Source organism: Mixophyes fleayi, chromosome 8 (genome assembly GCF_038048845.1).
Source record: "Mixophyes fleayi isolate aMixFle1 chromosome 8, aMixFle1.hap1, whole genome shotgun sequence".
Taxonomy (NCBI): domain Eukaryota; kingdom Metazoa; phylum Chordata; class Amphibia; order Anura; family Limnodynastidae; genus Mixophyes; species Mixophyes fleayi.
The window spans coordinates 135,310,907-135,333,297 of NC_134409.1; the positions used below are offsets into that span (position 1 = coordinate 135,310,907).

The following is a 22,391-nucleotide window of genomic DNA, read 5'->3' on the forward strand; positions in this document are numbered from 1 at the left end:
GCTGATAGCTGATTGGTTGCTAGGGCCTCTTATGTTTGCACTTTGGTACAGAATCGACCCAGTATTGTCAGGGCAACTTCCATCTTGGTGCGCTGACCCATTCATGATTCCATTCACACGGGCACATTGCGAAACAGGGGGCAGTAAATACTTTAATATTTCCCCTAGTATGCGGCAGAAAACATAATTGCAACAATAATTTGCGAATCACCTCAGCAGTTCGGAGTGTAATTTTTCCTTTGTTTTGGGTTCTCTTTTAAACTTTCATTTCAGAAGCAGCGTTTGTTGTCATTAGCCCTGTGCCCTATATATGTTGTGGGTGTTATCAGAGCCCCCTGCGTTAATCGTACAGCTGACTCCAGCTTCTAATCAATGGAACTTTGGGGTAAAATAATTTATTGACGTTGAGAATGAATTTTAATTGTCTCTTATATCCTTGTTGTTTCAGATGAACGATGTCCTGCTGTACACCTTCCCGCAGAAAGACGGCAAATACAGGCTGAAAAATACGCTCTCCATTCCAGGAATGAGGGTAAGGGCTCCCTGATATACTTGTGCTTTGTATTTATATAGTAAATTAATAAGAATTATCTACCAGACCCTCCAACATGGGTACAAAATGCTCTGTTATTGTACATCCAGTTACAACATACCTGACTGCTCTCCTGTAATGTCCGGAAGACTTCCGGAATTCCGAGGAGTCCTCCCGGACTGCCGGCAGTGTGGATCACTCCCCCAAATCCCGCTTCTCTTATTTCTATGAATGGGATAGGGGCTTCGATGATGCAATTTGCGTTGTCAGGCCCCGCCTCTGCTGTGTGAGGTCGCAGTGGGCGGGGCCTGTTGATGCAAATCACGTCATCATGATCCACCACTGGGTGTTACCATGAGCCACATCAAAGTGTGAGGTCACAAATCACTTGTGTGTTATACATATATTAATATAACTTATTATATAAACATACAATATAGACGAAGTGATGCAAAACTTTAATGGCAGAATTTTATAGAATTTATTATTTTTCCCACACAGAAAAACCCCCACAGGCTTTGGAAGGTTGATAATATTTGTGTCTGGTATGGGAAGAGTTTATATCTATACGGTTAATATTCCGAATCTCCTATAGACCTCTGGACACTGCTGGGGGGAGGGGGGGTAACGGATTCACTTGAATGAAGTCTCCGTTTTATGGAGCGAGGGGTTTTGTTATATTATAATGCACCGTTCCTTCCCATTTTGACTGCTGCTTAACCACAGAACAGATATAGCGCAATTAAATGGCTCGTTTCATCCTTGTAAAACCAGGCAAATAAAACCCCTCGTTAATATTAACTGTGAACTGACCACTGCCGCGAAGTCAAAGAACGATCTTCCCTCTATAGCGTTTACCACAGTCGGTGGATGACTGGACGAGAGTCAGCTGGAGACCAGCGTAATCTGGTTATTAAGAGGCAGTCAGGGATATTAGCCGGGGTGGAAGGTCGTCCAGTTTACATGATACCAAAGATAATAAAAAAACAAAAAAACATGAAAATTAATTTACTCTTTATTTTGAAACTTCAAATCTGTGTCTGTCAAGAAAACGTATTGATTAAAAATGTGGTCAGTGTCAATTCTTACTTTAATTACCATTATAGTCTGTAAACACGGGGACAAATGTGAATGTATTATGTTTGAATTTAGAGGCCACAGTGTCGCGAATATTAGTTCAGCCTTTTAACAATCCTAAAAAAATACATCTCTATCTATCTATGTATGTATGTATCTATCTATCTATGTATGTATGTATCTATCTATCTGTCTATCTATCAATTTATCTATCTTGTTTATCCATCTATCATCATCACCATTTATTTATATAGCGCCACTAATTCCGCAGCGCTGTACAGAGAACTCATTCACATCAGTCCCTGCCCCATTGGGGCTTACAGTCTAAAATCCCTAACACACACACACACACACACACACACACAGACACACAGGGAGAGACGCACACACAGACAGACACAGACTAGGGTCAATTTGTTAGCAGCCAATTAACCTACCAGTATGTTTTTTGGAGTGTGGGAGGAAACCGGAGCACCCGGAGGAAACCCACGCAAACACGGGGAGAACATACAAACTCCTCACAGATAAGGCCATGAACTCATGACCCCAGTGCTGTAAGGCAGATGTGCTAACCACTACGCCACCGTGCTGCCCTATCTATCTATCTCATATCTATCTATGTATTTATCTATTTATCTATCTATTTATCTATCTGTCTATCTGTCTGTCTATCTGTCTATCTCATATCATTCTATGTATATATCTATTTATCTATCTATTTATCTATCTATCTAGTTTATTCATCTATCTATCTATCTATCTTGTATCTATCTATCTATCTATCTATCTATCTGTCTATCTGTCTGTCTATCTGTCTATCTCATATCTATCTATGTATATATCTATCTATCTGTCTATCTATCTATCTGTCTATCTATCTATCTCATATCTATCTATGTATATATCTATCTATCTGTCTATCTATATATCTGTCTATCTATCTATCTCATATCTATCTATGTATATATCTATTTATCTATCTATTTATCTATCTCGTTTATTCATCTATCTATCTTGTATCTATCTATCTGTCTATCTGTCTATCTATCTGTCTATCTGTCTGTCTATCTGTCTATCTCATATCTATCTATGTATATATCTATCTATCTGTCTATCTATCTATCTCATATCTATCTATCTAACATCTATCTATGTATATATCTATCTATCTGTCTATCTATCTATCTGTCTATCTATCTATCTCATATCTATCTATGTATATATCTATCTATCTATCTGTCTATCTATATATCTGTCTATCTATCTATCTCATATCTATCTATGTATATATCTATCTATCTGTCTATCTATCTATCTGTCTATCTATCTCATATCTATCTATGTATATATCTATCTATCTGTCTATCTTTATATCTGTCTATCTATCTATCTCATATTTATCTATGTATATATCTATTTATCTATCTATTTATCTATCTCGTTTATTCATCTATCTTGTATCTATCTATCTGTCTATCTATCTGTCTATCTGTCTGTCTATCTGTCTATCTCATATCTATCTATGTATATATCTATCTATCTATCTATCTATCTGTCTATCTATCTATCTCATATCTATCTATCTCATATCTATCTATCTCATATCTATCTATGTATATATCTATCTATCTGTCTATCTATCTATCTGTCTATCTATCTCATATCTATCTATGTATATATCTATTTATCTATCTCGTTTATTCATCTATCTATCTTGTATCTATCTATCTATCTATCTATCTATCTATCTATCTGTCTGTCTGTCTATCTGTCTGTCTATCTGTCTATCTCATATCTATCTTGTATCTATCTATTTATCTATCTCTTTTATTTTAAAACTGTTTCTTGCAAATAAAAAATATATTTAAAAAAATCCACTCATAACGAAAGAGTTTTATATATTTAATGACCCGTAAAGGGACACGCGGAGGACTGAGTGGCCCCAGGTCTTACTCCTGTATATTTTTTCCGCAGGTGAGTCGCCCGATTGTGGAGAATGCGCAGAACGTGCTGAAGATCGAGTGCATGGAGCGCTGCCTGATGCTGTCAGCCAGGTAACACCCGTTACTGGGGTTGTATCGGAGGAGGGAGGTTACAGTAACCTCCTTACTGAGACCTCGACCAATGACACAACTGTACCATTATAACTGATTACCGCTGACCATTATAACTGATTACCGCTGACCATTATGGGTCTGATTCATCTTCGTGTGAGCGCAACTTTACTTTAAAACAAAAATCGTAAGTAACTTGTACCCATTTGAATCTGGGTATAAGTGCGTTCTGCCCCTGGGTTTCCATATCTGAGCACGTGCAGAGCAATTTCGCACAAATACGGCACACCACGGGACTTGCGCCCGAAGATGAATCAGACCCTTTATATTTATCTGTATATAATTGTCATATTACATCTCCTGACAAATAATGATACATTTCTGATGCCATCGGCTCTTAGTTAATTATATTTCTGCAGTAATGAGAATTGTTATTTAGCTCCACAATCATTACTCCGCTTCAGTAGATGACTTTCTGCCGGTTGAGCGGTTCGCATTTCGCCGCGCACATCGCGTTCCGTGAACGCCTTGATTGGTGACCAGGTGGAACCAATTTGCACATAACTCACCTCAGAGGCTGAGTTCACTAGCGTTGGCTTCGCGATTTGCCAGCTTAAGACGTGTGATTATCGTCAGGAGATGTGTAATGATGCGGAGAGCATTACGGACGCAGAACATGTCTGATATTAACTACGTGCGCTCAGCATCCCCATCTCCCTGCCCTCAGATAATGAAATTTAGAATATTTTCCAGAGGGCAGCCGTTAACCAAACCATATGTTTCTCACCGTGAAGCCACTGACAGATGATTACTACTTCTGTTCTGGAATTCAGGCGATATACTACAGAGATTGTTGTTCTCTAAGATATAAACTATTAAAATAAAAAATAATCTTTTGGTATGGAAGATACAATAATGCAGATTATTGGCACAAATTTTGGCTCAGTGATGTGAGGTGCCAGATTTGTTTAAGCAAATTCTTAAAAATACTATATAACTATAATATATATTATAATGCTGCATTTAGAAGATTTGGGGGTTGCAGATTTGTATTTTTCTGGCCGGAATACGTTTGTTTGAAAGTTATTAATTAAAACAGTAAATTGGTTCTCTCCCCGTTAGCGACAGCCCAGGCACAGACCACAGAGTAATCTCTCAATGCATTTCTCTTTTTGGGATAATAAAGTGTGACATCACAGCAAGAGGTTAATTGTCGCCTTCCTCGGCGGACGCTGCTTTCTAAATGACGTTATAAGTGACAGCGTGGGCACTTGGTAAACGACAGTCAGTTTGTCTTTGTTATCTTAACACCATTTGTATCTTAACGGAAGATCCGTCGACAATTTAATGATGTAGAGTAGACCGGGCGCCGTGGAGCGCGCTGGATATATAACGCAGCCTAGGACATTGCAGATACAGCGAGGTGCACTCAGTGTAGTCTCGTGCTTAATAAGTGTTTTATCAACTATATTGTCACAAGTACGGGGTGTAATATAGAGTGATAGAGGAATGACAGCCAAGTCTGTAGGAAGCTCTAGAACCGCACCACAGACTGCAATATGATGCAGCACTCCGCAGGGTGTAACCCGTATGTCTAATTAGAAAACATTATTTCTTAATTTAATTTCCAGCTCCTGCTCGGAGAGGGATGAATGGTACAGTTGTATCGGCAGAACCGTACAAGAGTATTACAAAGCTCCGACCGTTTCCGTCTATAACAACGTGGAGGTAAGTTACAGCATTGTGTTTTTATGTTCCAACTCAGAACTAGGCAACCTAAGTCTCTCAAGCTGTGGAACCACGGGATTGTCTAGGCACGTCCAGACTTGGTACCGCAACAGCTGAAAACACGCAGGTTGCCTACCTCTGTTTAAGTATTAGCTAATTGTTGCAACTCACAAGATTTAAAAGCATTTTTAACGTTCTATAGGGGACATATATAAAGAAGACTGTTTTCCCCTCACTAGAGCTCATCATTGTAGGTTTTCATTTCTGGATTGCTATTTGTAGAGCTGCCCAGGCCAAACCAAAGAATCTAAAACAAAATAACTTTGAATGAAAATACAGATTAGCAAATAATTTTTACCAACACTGAGAGCAGAAATATTCAGCAATTAACACTTGTAATTTTAGGGTACGGAGGCTTCATTCTCCGCTTGCTGCTGAGATTTGTATTTGAGGCAGAAAATATTAAAATAATTAACGCTCTCCGCAACTCCCAGGCACAGTATTATCTTCTCTGTGATCAGGGCTCATTATATTGCTAAAATAAACCAGCTAGCACTCCCCGCAGTCTTCACGCTGTTAATATATTATACTGTAGGCTCTGCCAGGGGGTGGGGGAGTAAGTGGATAACAATGTACCTGCTGTATGTAATCACTGGCTTCTTGAAATAAAGGAATATTAAGGTTTCAGAGGCTTGTGATGCAATTATAAGTCTATCAATTCACTAGAGTGAGATCGCTGAGGCATGAGGCACAAAGGACCTCACGTTTTAGTGCTGTCACTACTTTTTGTTGAGTTGATAGGTTGTGTATTCATTTGCTGTCTGTACTACTTAGCTCAGTGTTTGCCCACTTTTTGAACCTCCTGTCCGGGAAGTGTTTGGGGCAAGGGTGTGACAACGCAATTTGGTCATCACGGTCCTGCTTGCCAGTGCATAATGTCTCGATTTGAGTAATCTCACCACAGGGGATGGGCTAAGTTTCGAGATGCTTCTGTACTGGCTGACAAAAAAAAAACACCCTAAATTAGTAATTATGAGCCCGCAAACATTCTTATACTCCTGTATATACAAGTAGTAGAATATAATTATTAAAAAGAAAATATATTATTTGTTTTTCATAGTGGACATTCCATGAACTTTGGTTTATTTTGTGATTGCCTCTTGATTTCTTTTAAAACAACAAAAAAAAAAAAAAACATCCCAAAAAGTGGAATTATCGGTACATTGGACACTAATCTTATGTAACAGCACCATCTAGTGGCAGGTGCTGAAAATGGCAATAGGTCTGGTTTGAAATGCGTTAGCACATTGGTGAGCAGCTGTTGTAGTACAAGGGGGCTCAATTGCTAATACCCAGCGCAGGCAGCAATTCTGTGTTAATATTACATCATTTCACTATGTCAAAGCATCGCAATGGTACGATGAATAATGGTTTCTTCTCTCTCAGCTTAGGGAAAGGCTGGGAATGTGTCTGGGTGAGAGACCCCCGAGTGTGGCCCACATGTCTCACGCCATGATGTGTATGAACTGTGGCAGCGACTTCACACTAACGCTGAGGCGCCATCACTGCCACGCTTGCGGCAAGGTGAGCTTGGGATAGTCTGGTGCCCTCTACTGGCTGCGATTAGTAACAATTATTTTACGGAGTACTAAGATTACCTTCAAAGGGGATGTAATTAAATGCAAACTCTGCAATTTGATAAGTGTTTTTTTTCTGATATTTGTATCATGTGCCCCCTTTAGATACTTAATATTTAGCAAGTACCCCCTATTGTGTATTAGTTTATCCCATCAAACTCACAAAGTATATACATGTATTCCAAAGATCCTAGAATGTATATAATGCATAATACAATATATATACTCATTACTTATGTATTAAGCTGCATTTTTGGCTTAGTTTATCAGGTACAAATACCCTGTTACATCTGTCTGGTGTCACCCTGGTACATGTTGTCTAAACCAGGGTTTCTCATTAGCATACATTTTGCATTATATCCCTCCTATGTTTTTTCATGGTCATGCAAGATATCAGCCAGATATTTAAATATGCAAAAAGTATGTTTCAGAGTTTCTATAAATACTTTCCTTCTTTTGACAGATTGTTTGTCGCAGTTGCTCAAGAAACAAATACCCGTTAAAGTATCTGAAAGATCGTCCATCTAAAGTTTGCAATGGGTGCTATGCAGAGCTGCGGAAAAGAGGCAAGTATATCCCAATCTCGTAAAATAAGACTTGATTAAATTATTTTAGTGCTATGGCTCCACCTAGTGATCAGCCACAGCTGTTACAGTCCTGCCTGTTATTAGTGCTATGGCTCCACCTAATGGCAGGCCGTAGCTATTGCAGTCCTTAGAAATATTTTCATTCCAAAACATAGAAATAGATATTTGGTATAATTGATTTTGTGGTATAATTTCTCCTCTCTTCGCTTACTTCAATAGAGCTTGCATCAGCGAGCATGAATTCCTCACCGCAATTACCAAGGTCTACCACTAGTGCGTTTTCATCCATGCTTCAAAGTATTCACCCCTCTGCCTTCAAGAGACACAAGAAGGTGCCATCGGCTCTCATGGAGGTAGGGACAAGGCTGTCTGAGAAAAGGCAAGGACTGAATGTGCAAATCCTCCACACAAGACTTCCTGCTTTCATTGACGTTTACTATGTGTGATAAGCGTATAGCCCCCTGTGGTCAGCAATGACTGTATGTTTACCTTCCTGGATGGACGTGTAGGAGTTATCATAGGGTGGGCTGTATCCCAATAATGTCATATAATGGAGGATATAGAGATGTGTGATTACCAGACAGTCGGGTATCCTGTAGCTTGTGTACAGTATCAGAGGGCAGGATACAACGGCGGGGTAACATCACTTGTACTTGTTGGACAATAATTCCCACAATCCACTTGTAGCACACCCTGATCCACCACGCCACACCCTGTTCCAGTGGGACGTCGCCCAGTTTCCACTTGGTCATGACCGTCCCGAGGACACCCAGAATGTTTTGAGGTGTGGCTGTCTGGTATATATCCCATCCCATAGGTAAATCGAGGGGGGGTTCCCTAGTGCCCGGAAACCCAATCTCCAAGCCTGGTGCACTGTATAATTGAGGTGGCTGGACCCTGCCCCCACTTCACACGACTCTGCTTGAAAAGGGAGAGCTGTGTGCACCTAACAGTAGTGCACGCAGCATTGCCCATGTATATTATAGGGATAGGAAGAGTTGGAGAGCAGCCAAGCACTGTCTAATATTATAGCCACGCCCCCATGCATGATGGCCACTCCCACTGGCGGCATGGTGTGGAAATCCCCCTCTACAAATCCTGCTTTTGCGCCGCATCCCACCGTACAGTCCAATGTATGAGATTGTGCCACTAGGGCTGTGGGTTACAGCTCCGGGCCCCGAGCTGTGGCCCTCACTAAAATCCACCACTGTATAGGGCAGTATGTACGTATAGAGCAGGCCTGCCCAGCCTGTGTTTCTCCAGGTATTGTGAAACTACAAGTCCCAGCATGCCTTGCCAGCTATCGGCTGGCTATTTCCTGGCAGAGCATGCTGGGGCTTGTAGTTCCACAGCACCTGGAGAGACACAGGTTGGGCAGGCCTGGTGTAGATAATTACAAACAGTCAGTGGTTGGTTCCAAGTGCCGGATTCCAGTTATTACACTGATAAGAAACCGTCACTGAAAAAAATAAATCACTGTTAATGTGTCATAAACATGTAGATATTCCAATAGCAGAGTGGTAGATGGAGTTTGTGCAGGAAATTAGCTGTCTTCATGTATCTTGGATATTAATGCTGTAAAATGTGTTTTTCCTTCATACGATTAGTTTGGAGCTCAGTATACAGATACCTCTATAGTGTGTGTATATATATATATAGTCTACACTGTAGACTCTACAGTGTATGTCTGGGCTGCATCTTAACAGGGTGATAATATGGATACACAATGGCAGCGTATTGAAAAGGAAACAATAAAAAAAAAAAGATGTGTTACATCCACTGTTATCCTTATTAATAAATAAAGTACATGCACCATTGACACACAGTGGAAGCAGCCATGTTGTATAGTGACATCACTACGAGGTATGAGGCACAAACTCCCTTGTGTATTTACAGGCTGTGATCTTCAGGCTGCATCCACTGATATAAACTGGTATCTGTGACTCTTTTCTCTTCAGCAAGACCTCTAGCATGTAGCTGTAATACAAGTGGTCATTCCTTTTGTGTATTGTGCATTAAAAGCTGTGTATGTCCTTATTATATTTCTGTACTGTAAATATTAAGAGTTGAACATATAAAATATTCATGTTGTAAGACATTTTGTAGCTTTAATAAATGCAGACACGCCCATCAACCACCCAGACAGTCCCAATTACGTCAAAAAAGGAGGGGTCCTACACATAGCCACACCCCTTTGTGGGCGTGGTTAGGTGCTTCACAAGGCAAGGTCTACACAGATCCAGTTTTCCCATTTTGTATTTGGAATATTGGAAGTAATGTCTCCTGAGAGATGTCACTATCCACTAGAGAGCCATTGTTTCTGACTCTCTTGCAAGTATTATGATACACTGGGTTGTGGGCGTGGCCTATAAGGGGCGTGGTCATTGATCAGCCAGGGATGGGGGGGGGTGAGCGAACGGCAGAGAGGAGGCAGTGTCACAATCCCTTACATTTGCTCATCGTCTGCACAAAAATTACATAAACCAATATCTACTGTGTTCATTCCCTCTACTAGTTCTAAGCAAGCAAACACATTATTAAGGTTATTGTGTCTTTAAGGAACACGCTGCATTATAACTGTCTCAGCCTGTGGTGCTCTACAGATAAAATCTAAGTTCTATTATTAACAAACGGTGCTGATAAATAGAGGTCGTTTCAACCTACAAGTACAGCGCATTCCCTCGTCCGCCCAGTAGGGGGCAGCAAGTTATTATTTATATCTGCTAACATGAGCCTTGATTAGCAGTTACATAAATTGTGCCCTTGGTAAGAGACTACATCTCCAAATTAGCATATTCATAGCAGCAAACAGGAGGAATATATATCTAATTGTACGCCGGGGTGATAAGTAATTACACGCCTGTGCATTTCCAAGTAGAACATATGTCACGTCTCATAGCAGAGATTATATTCTGCACACACTCGGTGTCTGTTATTGTACTGGTGGCTGCAAGATCTGGGAGCGGAGGCAGCGACAGCCTGGAAATAAGCAGGAAGATGATATCTACAGTCACCGTATAATATTACAGTCACCGTATGTGTGTAGTACAGTCACTGTATAATCGTACAGTCACCGTATGTGTGTAGTACAGTCACCGTATAATGTGTGTATTACAGTCACTGTATAATAGTACAGTCACCGTATGTGTGTAGTACAGTCACTGTATAATAGTACAGTCACCATATGTGTGTAGTACAGTCACTGTATAATGTGTGTAGTACGGTCACCGTATGTGTGTAGTACAGTCACCGTATAATGTATGTAGTACAGTCACCGTATGTGTGTAGTACAGTCACTGTATAATGGTACAGTCACCGTAAAATGTGTGTAGTACAGTCACCGTATAATTTGCGTAGTACAGTCACCATATAATAGTAGTCACTGTATAATATATCTTAGTACAGTCACCGTATAATAGTAGTCACTGTATAATATATCTTAGTACAGTCACCGTATAATAGTACAGTCACTGTATAATAGTACAGTCACCGTATAATAGTACAGTCACCATATAATAGTACAGTCACCATATAATGCGGCAATCTCCCGAAAACCTCTTTGGAGGTTCATAAATAGGCCCATAAATGTCATTATTGCTGTTATTTTCTTCATGTGCTGGGAGTTTGCTCAATGCTTCCACTACTCTTTCAGTAAAACGGTGACTTCCTGTGTGATACAACCTAAAGTGGATTATTTCTCCCGCAGATTAGAACACTCGGTAACGTCTGTTTCCCCCGCAGGCCGCAGCATCCGGAGAAAGCGCCTCAATTAGTGGTTATTTACATCGGTGCAAAAAGGGAAAAAAGTACTGGAAGAAACGCTGGTTCGTTATTAAAGGCAAAGTCCTGTACACGTATACAGCGTGTGAGGTGAGCATACCGCCGGCACAGACAGTATACTCAGACTAGGGAAGTCCGTGGATCTCCCAGACTGTCCATAACGTGACAAGGGACAGACTACTTTAACTTACTGATTTCTGCGTCCCATACTGCAACTTTTACTAAGTGTTTATATCATCCAGTCAGTATTGTTTACTTTTATAGGCCTTGAATCCTACACAAGAACTCTTGTCTGTGACTACAGTTGTATCCAATGCAGAGAGCAGAGCTGTGTCGTATCCAAGGGCAGCAAAAATAAACAATTCCGTCTATTGGGCTTCCCTAAAATGCTGAACCTTTTATCAACAAGCTGGCAAACTTGTTTAATGTAACTGCCCTTGAATACGACATAGCTCAGCTCCACCTATTAGATGCCGCATATTAGTTACAGAAAAGTTCCGTGTCCCGTTCAAGTGTAACTGAAACAGAAATACTCTGCTGAAATGATATAAAATCATTGATGAAATACACAGAAGGAAGCCAATGTGTTTAGCAGAAGTTGCAGATGGGATTATACAATTTAATTAAAGTCATCTGCAGATTAAAAACATTTAATCCCCCGTTTTTATTTTTAATCATAGACAACATTTTATTTATTTCCATGTGGTTTGTCCCGGTTTTATCCACGGTTTGATTTTCTTCACCGACATCTGTCTCGTTGAGTCTGTGGCGGCCGGAGAGAGAGATCAGCAAAGTGTTAGTTTAACTGTTAAAAGTTCAGATTTATTCACATTTTTTTTCCTTTATTCTTTTCAGGACAAAATTGCCACAGAAAGTTTACCCCTATTAGGTTTCCGCATTGTGCCTGAGAACTGGGACCTGAACCCCAAACTAGGCACAGTGTTTCAGCTTTACCACAAGCAAACCTTGTTTTATAGCTTCAAAGCAGCAGATACCAATTCAGCCATCAGGTACTTACCTCTCCCTCCGCCCTGCTCTCTACTGTCCCCTGCTGTCCACCTGCTTTATTACGTCTATCCTGACAGTCATGTGACATAGAAAACGTGTTTTCTTACATCAATGACCTGTAACAAATCATCCAGTCCTCACCAAGTCCTAAATTGAATCCTGAGTGACAGCACATAACAGATTTATTCATCATAAAATAAGCCAGCACGAAGAAGCTATGTGTGGAAAGTAAGCACACCCCATGTCGGTCCAACGAAATAACTGTTTTTGGGATGAGATTATAAGTCTCTTATATCTTATTTTGGGATTTTTGGCTCACTCCCCTTTATAGCGCTGCTTTGTGGTATTTGAGGTCATCGCTCTCCAGCTGTGCTGACGTCCCGCCAAAGCATCTCCATTCATTAGGATTTGAGTTAGGTATTTGGCCATTCCAAAACAGCAATTGTATTATTTTTTTAGCCATTGGGTTGTAGATTTTCTGGACCTAGGCTTACCGCCATTTCAGCCAAGCCTCAGTCATTAGACAGGTGACCTCACATTTCCCTCCAGAATACTCTGCTATAAAGAGACGTTACTGATACTTAATAGTTGTGGAGCGTTCAGGTTCTGTGGCTGCAAAACAGTCCCCGGCCACTATTCCTGATGGCTGGTTTAGTGTCATCTTGGTTTTCACTGTTCTTTAAGACCTAACAAGTCCACTTTGGTCTTGGTCTCCATAAAGGACAATGTTCCAGCAGCCATATGTTCCATTCAGATGTAAATTTGCAAACCTGAGCCAGAGAAATGGCCTATAATATCCTCCTATACTTCCATGACAGACGTTCTTGTTCTGTCATTTTCTGGTAGAGTCCTGAACATTTACCATTAAACCTGTAGATTCCTGGATGTAAGTTTTGGACCTTTTGTGTATCTGCCGAGAGCAGTCTTCACTGTTCTCCACTTAGAAATAATCTTACTCACTGTAGAATAATGGACATCTCCAGACCGACGAGCAGGAACCAACACTAATCTGAGATCATTACAGATGTCTCTTCTCCTTGGTTACCATAGACCTGACCTCCCCATTCCAAGTTGCAGAATGTTCTACGTTTCTGTACAAGTTGCAGCTCTTCCTGGTGATAAAGTGAACTTGATTGACACAAATGATGTCCTTTATATAGAAGCAACCAGGGTGCACTTACATTTTCACGTCCGGCCTCTTAATTCTAACTTATTTTGTGACGAATACATAATAATGACCAAGTAAAATCTGTTATGGGTGATTTCTCACATGCGATTTATCAGATTTATTTTAGGACTTGGAGAGGACTAGATGATTATTAATGACATTATGTAAAAACACAGATTTGAAAGAGTGTGTTCTATATTTGTCACATGACTGTATTAGCTCCGTTAACACACACATGTCCTAGTAATACTCTTCTCTGTACGTCTACGGATGAGTCACCTTGTGTAGGAAAGTGACCTCACTGACTGCAGTTTGCAAGGAAAAGCAGAGAATTAGTTATATAACGTTGATGTGTGCGATTAATCGCTATAGACAGATCACAGGACCTGTAAACAGTAGATCCCCGTAGGACCAGCCACACACGGCACTAAGACAACAGGGGTGACCTGGTATAAAAATACTGCAGACACCAAGATCGGTGATTCCAGTTCTTCTGTCTGCAATCTGCGGGTTAGACAAATGCCGACTGTTCCTGCGTTTCGCTCTGTCCCTCGTATCACACTGCTAGTCGTGCAAGAACAGATGTGTGCATTAATCCTGACACCTGTTGTTAGAGTGAGTGTTACACGCAGGTTACAGCAGATACCCTATAAAATTGTGCATCATTTCTAACATTTCAGTCCGTCCCATAAATGCAGGAATTTGGCTCAGTGACCCCTGCAGTATTTACAGAAGAGTTTGTTCAGTCACGTCCTAGTCAGAATCAGTTACCTCCAGCAGGGCTTAATAGTCAGCGACTACGGGTAAGCCCAGGTATCCAGCCGTGTGTGTGCATTCTATGCTATACTTATATGTCCATCCATTGCAACATTTCTTTATCACTCATCCACCTGTGTTCATTATTTGTTTACATCAAGCGTCCAATCTCCAGGCCGCACTTTTCTGTTTCTCATGTCCGATTCATACACAGTGAAGACCGTTTAAAGATGAATGTATTCACTTAACACAAAGTTGGACACATTTACAAGGCACTTAATGAACACATAAAACTAGTTTATTTTTGCATTATATGAATTGCAGCACTATATGTAACCAGCAAACCCAACTCAGAATCTACAGCAGGCGACCAATTGTATGAAATACCAAATAAAACTAATCCGTCTCCCTTGTCTCTTGCAGGTGGGTTGAAGCCATAAAAGAAGCGTCGGTTTTATAGCATTTGCTCACGACAAAGCCCACCGACCCAATGAACATTAACAGAATGTAAATTCCGACCCCTGAGCTTCAGAACAGAACTATTTGCAGGAACAGAGGACCAGCTGTCTGAAGCCTCCGTCTCTACGTCTTACTCTTTTATCGGATGGCTTTTTTCCCCTCAATTTTATACAGCAGCTGGTGGGATGTATTATACAGGGTGGGATGTATTATACAGGGTGGGACTGGCAGTCACGCGCTTCCTTGAAACATTTTGGCCTTTTATATGGTGAAAGGTTCCGTTTTTACATAGAGACAATCTTTCCCCAAATATATTCCTGTTTACAATGTTCTAATGACTAATTTAGCAGGTAATTTTATACTATATGTCATCCTTATCTATAGTACAAGTAAAAGGAGGTGGCGGCTGTGGATTAAAGGGGTACTCCACCTTCCGATAATTCCATTGTCCCGGCAAACTAATTCTTGTTGCCCTTGGATACCGCAGGTCTGTGCACTGAATACTGTACAGTTGTATCCACACAGATCTGTTGTCATATCTAAGGGCAGCGAACATATGTCTGGAGAATAGCGTTGCTTTTGACGGTCGGCGTTCCCCTCTCAGTAAACTGATTAACCTCTAGTGAAAACGAAAACAAACAAGTGAACCTCATCTTTGTCCATTCAGTTTTTATACTGTATTCTCAAGGGCTTCTCTCCTGTTGGAATTATCGAATACTGGATTTGACTACTTCTGTTCACACTACGACCGGCGGTTCGGCTATCGTCGATGAACCACGTGATGCCTCCTCGCTGCTTCAGAACACTGAAACCTCATAGATTACAGTTGCTGCAAACTTACAGGACCCCTTTGTCCTCCGTGCCCACCGACAAGGGATATGCGTATTGCAACGCCCTCCATTTGCCAATATAAAACCGTTTTTTAGCAAACTCTGCTAATTATCAGCTCTTTTGAAATGGCGTCGTTTACAGAGAAACTTATTATTGTATATGAGACAAAAGCCTTAAATACACACGTTGGTTCTTTCCGACCTATTTAAAAGTAAAAAATAACAGCCAGGTTCACCTCTTAACGAGAATCTGTAATAATTATGTGTATAAATATCTATGTTTAACAGTGTTGTCATTATAAAGACGTTGTTTGTTCTAGAAATGAGATTACGGAGATTTTATTTTTCAGACAGGTGATCTACAAGTCCAAAAAACAAACTTTCTTTTTAATACATTGAATAATTTAGGGAATCCTTTACATTAGTCCCTGGAGCTTACAATCTAAATCAGGCCTGTCCAACCTGCGGCCCTCCAGATGTTGTGAAACTACAAGTCCCAGCATGCTCTTACAGCTATCAACAGGTTGTCTACTGGCAAAGCATGCTGGGGCTTGTAGTTTCACAACACCTGGAGGGCCGCAGGTTGGACAGGCCTGATCTAAATGCTGAACTACACAATAGAGGCGATTTTTGTTTGTAACTAACCTACCAGCAATTTTGGAGCGTGGAAGGAAACCCACGCCAGCGCGGAGAGAACATACAAACACTACATAGACACTGCTCGGTCGGAATTAAACCCATGATCACAGCGCTGTGAGACAGCAATGCTAACCACTGTGCCACAGTACCCCTATCTACATCTATACTACGACTGTGCGCAGCAGGACTATGAACGATGGGGAGATAAGTATTGTGTGCTAAAGATTATTAGTGTGTGTTTGTGTAGGAAAGGAATTAAAAACAAATTATTAAAACTGGAGAATCCGTGATACATGCAAACGCTAGATTAATCATGTATTTGTTGTTTAACGTGCCATAGCGGTCATTGAGACTATACAGAAATACGACCCCTTACCTGCCCTCAGCAGCAGACATTGGGGACCAGGGATACAGTCATCATATTACAAATTATGCAGCACTTTACCTAGGTTTTAATCAATCAGTCCCTGCCTCATTGGCGCTCACAGACTAAATTCGGTAACGCACAAACACAAAGCTGGTTAACCTATCGGAATGCTTTGGGAGTGTGGGAGGAAACCAGAGCACCGGGAAGAAACCTAAGCAAACATGGGGAGAACATACAATCTCCACACACATCATGGAATCAAACCCCACGGCCCTAGGGCTGAGACGGCAATGGCGACCAGCGTAGCACATGAGAATTAAGCCAGGTGGGGGTGCCGGAAGGTTTTCTGGGTAATTCTAACCACCGGAAACAGTCATTTCATCCAGTTGCATCAATACAATGTCACAGATAGGACCTGATTGCTAATGGTACTGCAGAGCGTCAGAAAAAGGAAATATTACATTTATGGCGTGATAAGTACAATTGAGAACCAACGGAAAACAAGCTACTTATCTCTGTAATAAGAACAATTAATGGATAAAACAAAATTCTCTCCTGACAGCTATGTAAACGGACCCGTGTGTATTATAGCCGTTCATAGCTTATTCCGAATTCACCTTTCCACCTCTCTGCATGAAGCCGGTTCCAGGGGAGATATAAAGAGCTGGCGGGTTATTTACTGAAAATATTCTATATTTGGTGCATTTTGTTTTTTCATTTTTAAACAATATATAGGACTGGGTGGTATGTCAAGACTTTCAATTTGGCTTATCTAGCAGTGTACAGTTGTATTTTGGGGGACTACAGTGATTAATCTTGTGATCATTCAGAGCCAACCGTGCTGGAAGGTGGCAGATTCCCCGGCATTAAGCTACACTACAGAAAATGACCGCAGAAGCAATTTCTGTAACGATTTTACCAATGACTGAAAGTCCCGATGACCCTGCTGATTTCATGTGTACACACCGACATGATCTGCGATCTTCATCTCTCATAACCATCTGCTGAAAACATCACGGCTCTGCACACACTACAGATATCTGCCTACGCTGCTGGCCGTGAGTGCGTACTCACTTCCACATTTACCAAACATTGTTGACCGTGATTTTTAGTCAGTCTATAAAAATCAACTGAACAGATGCAATGTGTTTTGGCCCCATAAAACATGATCGTGGAAGTGTACACACTAATGTGATGCCAGACCGAAGAGTTGTTAATTGCCTCAATGGCACGATAGTTGGTTGAAAAACCTGTAGGGTGTACCCAGCTTGAGGTGTCGCAGGATGTTACGTGGAAGCTCACTGGGATAGTCACACTCATGGATGCTAAAATATATCACAGCAAATTCATGTTTCCCCATCTTTCTTTCTGTGCCAAATATGGATCTTTGTGTGCCAAAGCCATACTTCTCTGGGAGATGCCAACAGGGAAAACCTCCTGTTATTCACTGTCGGTTTTCCCAGCACTTGCGTGGCGGGACGGAGCTTAACGACGCTACACGCCAGGAGAGTAGGTCCGTAAGCCTATACCGAGGCTCCAGTCATGATGCAAGGAATTGATTTCCGGATCTCTACTGGTGCTCAACAGTGAAAGAGCCACATGCACAGGTCTATGAGGGAGGTAAATGCAAGAATCACAAGCTGTACGTACAGCCGTGGTATAAACTCTACAGGAGCATTTTCCAGGAAGGTTAATCTGTATCTGGTGGTACGGTCACCTCATCAGGTTATTATTATCCTTTAGTTGTTAGGCGCTACAAGATTTACACAGCGCAGTAGACTATACAGGGTGAAAGTACTGAACAATAAACAAAAATACCAATACTTCATCAACTCCAGGCAGGCAGATGCACTAAAGGAGCAGTAGAACAGGTGTGGAGACAGGAGGGGAGGGGGCCCTGCTCATACGAGCTTACATCCTAAGGGGGGGGGGGGGGGTAAACAAAAATCAGGCACAAAGGGAGCCAGTTGAAGCATGGGGGAAGAGAGGGGAGAACAAGCGGAGGAGACGAGGTGGTTAAGTGGATGGTTGGTAGGCTTTGAGGAACAGGTGAGTTTTAAGTGCCCGTTTGAAGGAGCACAGATTGGGAGAGAGACGGATGGAGAGAGGGAGGTCGTTCCAGTGAAGGGGGGCCGCCTGCAAAAAGTCTTGGATTCTGGAGTGGGAAGAGGTGATCAGAGTGGAGGAGAGGTGACGGTCATTGGCCGAGCGCAGGGAGCGGGCAGGAGTGTGAATGGAGAGATTAGAGATATAAGGGTCAGTAGACAGAGAGAGCCTTGTAAGTGGTGGTGAGGAGTTTGAAAATGATTCCATAGGGGAAGGGGAGCCAGTGTAAGGCAATGCAGAGAGGGGAGGCAGAGGAGGAGCGGCGTGAGAGGTAGACGAGTCTTTCAGCCACATTGAGTATAGAGCGGAAGGGGGCAAGATGGGAGAGGGGGAGGCTGGTAAGGAGGAGGTTGCAATGATCGAGGCGGGAGATGATGAGTGTATGGATGATAGTTTTGGTGGCATCCTGAGAGAGGAAGGGCCGGATGCGGGCAATATTGCGTAGTTGGAAGCGACAAGCTTGGGCAAGGGATTGAATGTGGGGGGCAAAAGAGAGAGAGGAGTCTAGGGTAACGCCCAGGCAGCGGAGTTGGGCGACAGAGGAGATGGTGGTATTGTTAACAACAACGATAGAGTGGTCGTGGTGGGAGGGGAGTCTGGGGGGAGGAAAGACAATGAGTTCAGTTTTAGAGATGTTAATTTTGAGAAAGCGCGAGGACATCCAGGAGGAGATGGCTGAGAGGCAGTCAGTCAGTTACACGATAGAGGAGGGTGGGGGAAAAATCAGGAGAAGAGATGTAGAGTTGAATGTCGTCAGCATAAAGTTGATACTGAAAAAGGAACAGATTACATAATTAAACATGAGGGGGGAGCAACAGACCATTATAAATGGACTAAAGTCTAAGTTTTCTATTGAGGCCTTTAGGTCAAAGACTGAATGAGCAATTTAGTAAAGTTGCACCTTATACAGTTTGTCATTGGAGCTGGGTCCTGTGTTTCTCAAAAAGTATTTTGTCTTCAACTTGACAAGCTTTCATTTTTATTTTTTACCAGTCTGACCAATATTCCCTAAATTGCAGAGATTTGAACTTTCACAGATGTGACACCTTTACTGGGGTGCCAAATGCTACTTTTAATTATCGAATTACAACGTCTTGTCAATGCCAACGTTTTTATTCCAAACTTGATAAATTATGGTCCCTTCGTTTTTTGTTAAGGATTTTAAGCTTGTGTCAAATTCGTCTTTCCTATTATCCTTTACAAGCACATATCCAACCTGGAGGGGTGTTATGTATTAAAGACTGAGAAAACCTATGCACTCAAAGTCATTTTGATCAATAGTTTACATTGCTATCGGAGTGAAAATTTGCATTTAAATTGATGAAGGGCATTACAAACAAATTGAGTTTTTTAATGATACTAGGGTCTAGATCAGGCCTGTCCAACCTGCGGCCCTCCAGGTGTTGTGAAACTACAAGTCCCAGCATGCTTTGCCAGTAGACAATTTGTTGCTAGCTGGAAGGGCATGCTGGGACTTGTAGTTTCACAACATCTGGAGGGCCGCAGGTTGGACAGGCCTGGTCTAGATTTACTAAGCTGCGGGTTTGAAAGGTGGGGATGTTGCCTTTAGCAACCAATCAGATTCTAGCTGTCATTTTGTAGAAGGTACTGAATAAATGAAAGCTAAAATCTGATTGGTTGCTATAGGCAACATCCCCACTTTTTCAAACCCGCAGCTTAGTAAATCTAGTCCTAGATATATATAATCCATATTTATTTGATTATTCAAAAAGTTAATGGTGTTTAATAAACCACGGTCTAGGTGAGTAGAAAAACCGATCAGGACTCTGGTATCTCTGCTAGGTTTGGTCCATAACCCTTATTGTCACTCCACTAATTATTTTGCCAGTTTAGTACAAGACTACTGGAAAGCTGGTGGATACAAGTCAGCCATTCAATACACGATATCCTCCACACGCCCCACTAGACGCTCTGGCTGGGTGACCCCGTTTCTGGCATAAAGATAAGCACATTAAAAAACAAAACAAACAAAACGCCCGACGAGTTCAAGTAGTAAAAAGAGGAAGACTCGATCGGTTACTTATAAACAGCCGTACAGGACGCCTGGGGAGTTAAAAATCTGCCAAATACAGGAAGCAATGTATAGAATGAAGGACAAATATGGAGCAGGCTGGAATCAGCACTAAAAGCCGCTATCAGTTACAAAACGAAACAGACGGAGTTTGTGCAGACAGCGCCAACGTCCTGAATACAGGCGGATACACAGGAAACGGACTATGGCAAAATAGTGATCAGAGGGCTGGAAGACGAGACGCTTCTAGTTACCAAAAACGTTTCGTTTCAGTTTGGGGACTGAGGCGCTGATGAGAACTTTCTAAATAAGTCGACCTAGAGAAACTAAACGACTTGATCACACATATACACTTTTACACATCGATGCACGAAACCTGGGTTAGACACAAGTTAAACAAGAGTAAATGGAGCCGATCCCACCACTGTGCTCCTAAAGGTCAACGTAGCATTTAAAGTTTTATAATAAACCACAACCTATATCTCAGGTGTTAATGTAGGACTAGTACAATAGATTACATGGTTAAAAGTGTTACACGTGAGAAACGCACCACTAAAAAGGCATCTAAAATGTGCGTTAATAAAATGTTTAAAAATAATTTATTGGTATAGAACCAGCGCCCTGCAGGACTTCACAATTCAATACATTAAGCCCTTAAGAGTCTAAAGATTTAATGCATAAAAAAAATAAATGTTAAATAAATATTTAATGTTAGACTTAGAAGGAAGAAAATTACCAACAGGATGTGTCTAAGAGCCGGTAACAGCTGTAAAATTCTGTGAAAATCTGAGTAATCTAGAAGCCCTGAGACAAATACGTAATAAATGGGAAGTAATCAAAGAGAATATGAACAGACGGCAAGAATTGGACTTGTGTGCAGAACGTGAGCGGATAACGGGCACTGTACAGGAGCCAGTGCTGGGTAAGGGTCCCCCCTACTCTCACAATGTGCAATTTCAATTACCTCCCACGTTCTTATTCTCACAAATAAAAAGGGGGAATTCAATTCTGCCGCAAGTAACGCGGCGCTAAATCTATTACCGTTAATACGGTAAATTTTAACCCTGAGTTTTGCTCGCAGCTCCGAGCAAAAACCAGCGTTAAAGATTACCGTATTAACAGTAATAACGCACACTATTACCGTAATAGCGCACAGGCAGCGTTTCACCAAACCACAGGCCCAGTGCAAGCTCTACCATCTGCTCATGTTCCTCCTTCCACCTCATATTTCCAACCTCTCCTATGTGGGGCTCTCCTTCAGACACACATCAAGACCAGCAGACCCGACAAGGTGTGATCCAGGCATTCTATCTCCATACCTAAAAAGTCCAGCGAGACTCCCGAAAGCTGTGAAGGTCAGCCAGACAAGCAGGGCATTCTTCTAGTGCATTGGCTGCCATGGGACTCTCCATGACGCACTTGTACTTCACCTCTCCAGGTAATAACCGGAGGAGGGGTTTGAGTTGGCAAGGATGACTGTCTCCATTCTGCCCCTTCCGAGTCATACCCTGGGAACCCTCCCTTCTGTCCCAATTCCATAGTAATAATCACCATCACTCTACTCTCCACCTTCATGTTGCTATCATTTATTGCCCCCAGGTCCAGTTTCCTTTGACCTAACTCATACTTGC

The 22,391-nt window shown here is 41.7% G+C and overlaps 1 protein-coding gene across 2 annotated transcripts in view; it reads left to right on the forward strand.

The window, feature by feature from the left end:
* The window catches only part of FGD5 (FYVE, RhoGEF and PH domain containing 5), a 91,323-nt gene extending 75,484 nt beyond the window's left edge, over positions 1-15,839 (forward strand). The window contains exons 13-21 of one of the 2 annotated variants that reach the window (XM_075183684.1): positions 449-532; positions 3,584-3,663; positions 5,295-5,391; positions 6,838-6,975; positions 7,492-7,594; positions 7,835-7,968; positions 11,357-11,485; positions 12,251-12,405; positions 14,751-15,839. In XM_075183684.1, the coding sequence (XP_075039785.1) occupies positions 449-532; positions 3,584-3,663; positions 5,295-5,391; positions 6,838-6,975; positions 7,492-7,594; positions 7,835-7,968; positions 11,357-11,485; positions 12,251-12,405; positions 14,751-14,787 (957 nt within the window). In that variant the 3' untranslated portion in view covers positions 14,788-15,839. The remainder of the gene's footprint in view (positions 1-448; positions 533-3,583; positions 3,664-5,294; positions 5,392-6,837; positions 6,976-7,491; positions 7,595-7,834; positions 7,969-11,356; positions 11,486-12,250; positions 12,406-14,750) is intronic. The other variant, XM_075183685.1, reaches the window with a different exon arrangement.
* Positions 15,840-22,391: the final 6,552 nt, after the last annotated feature.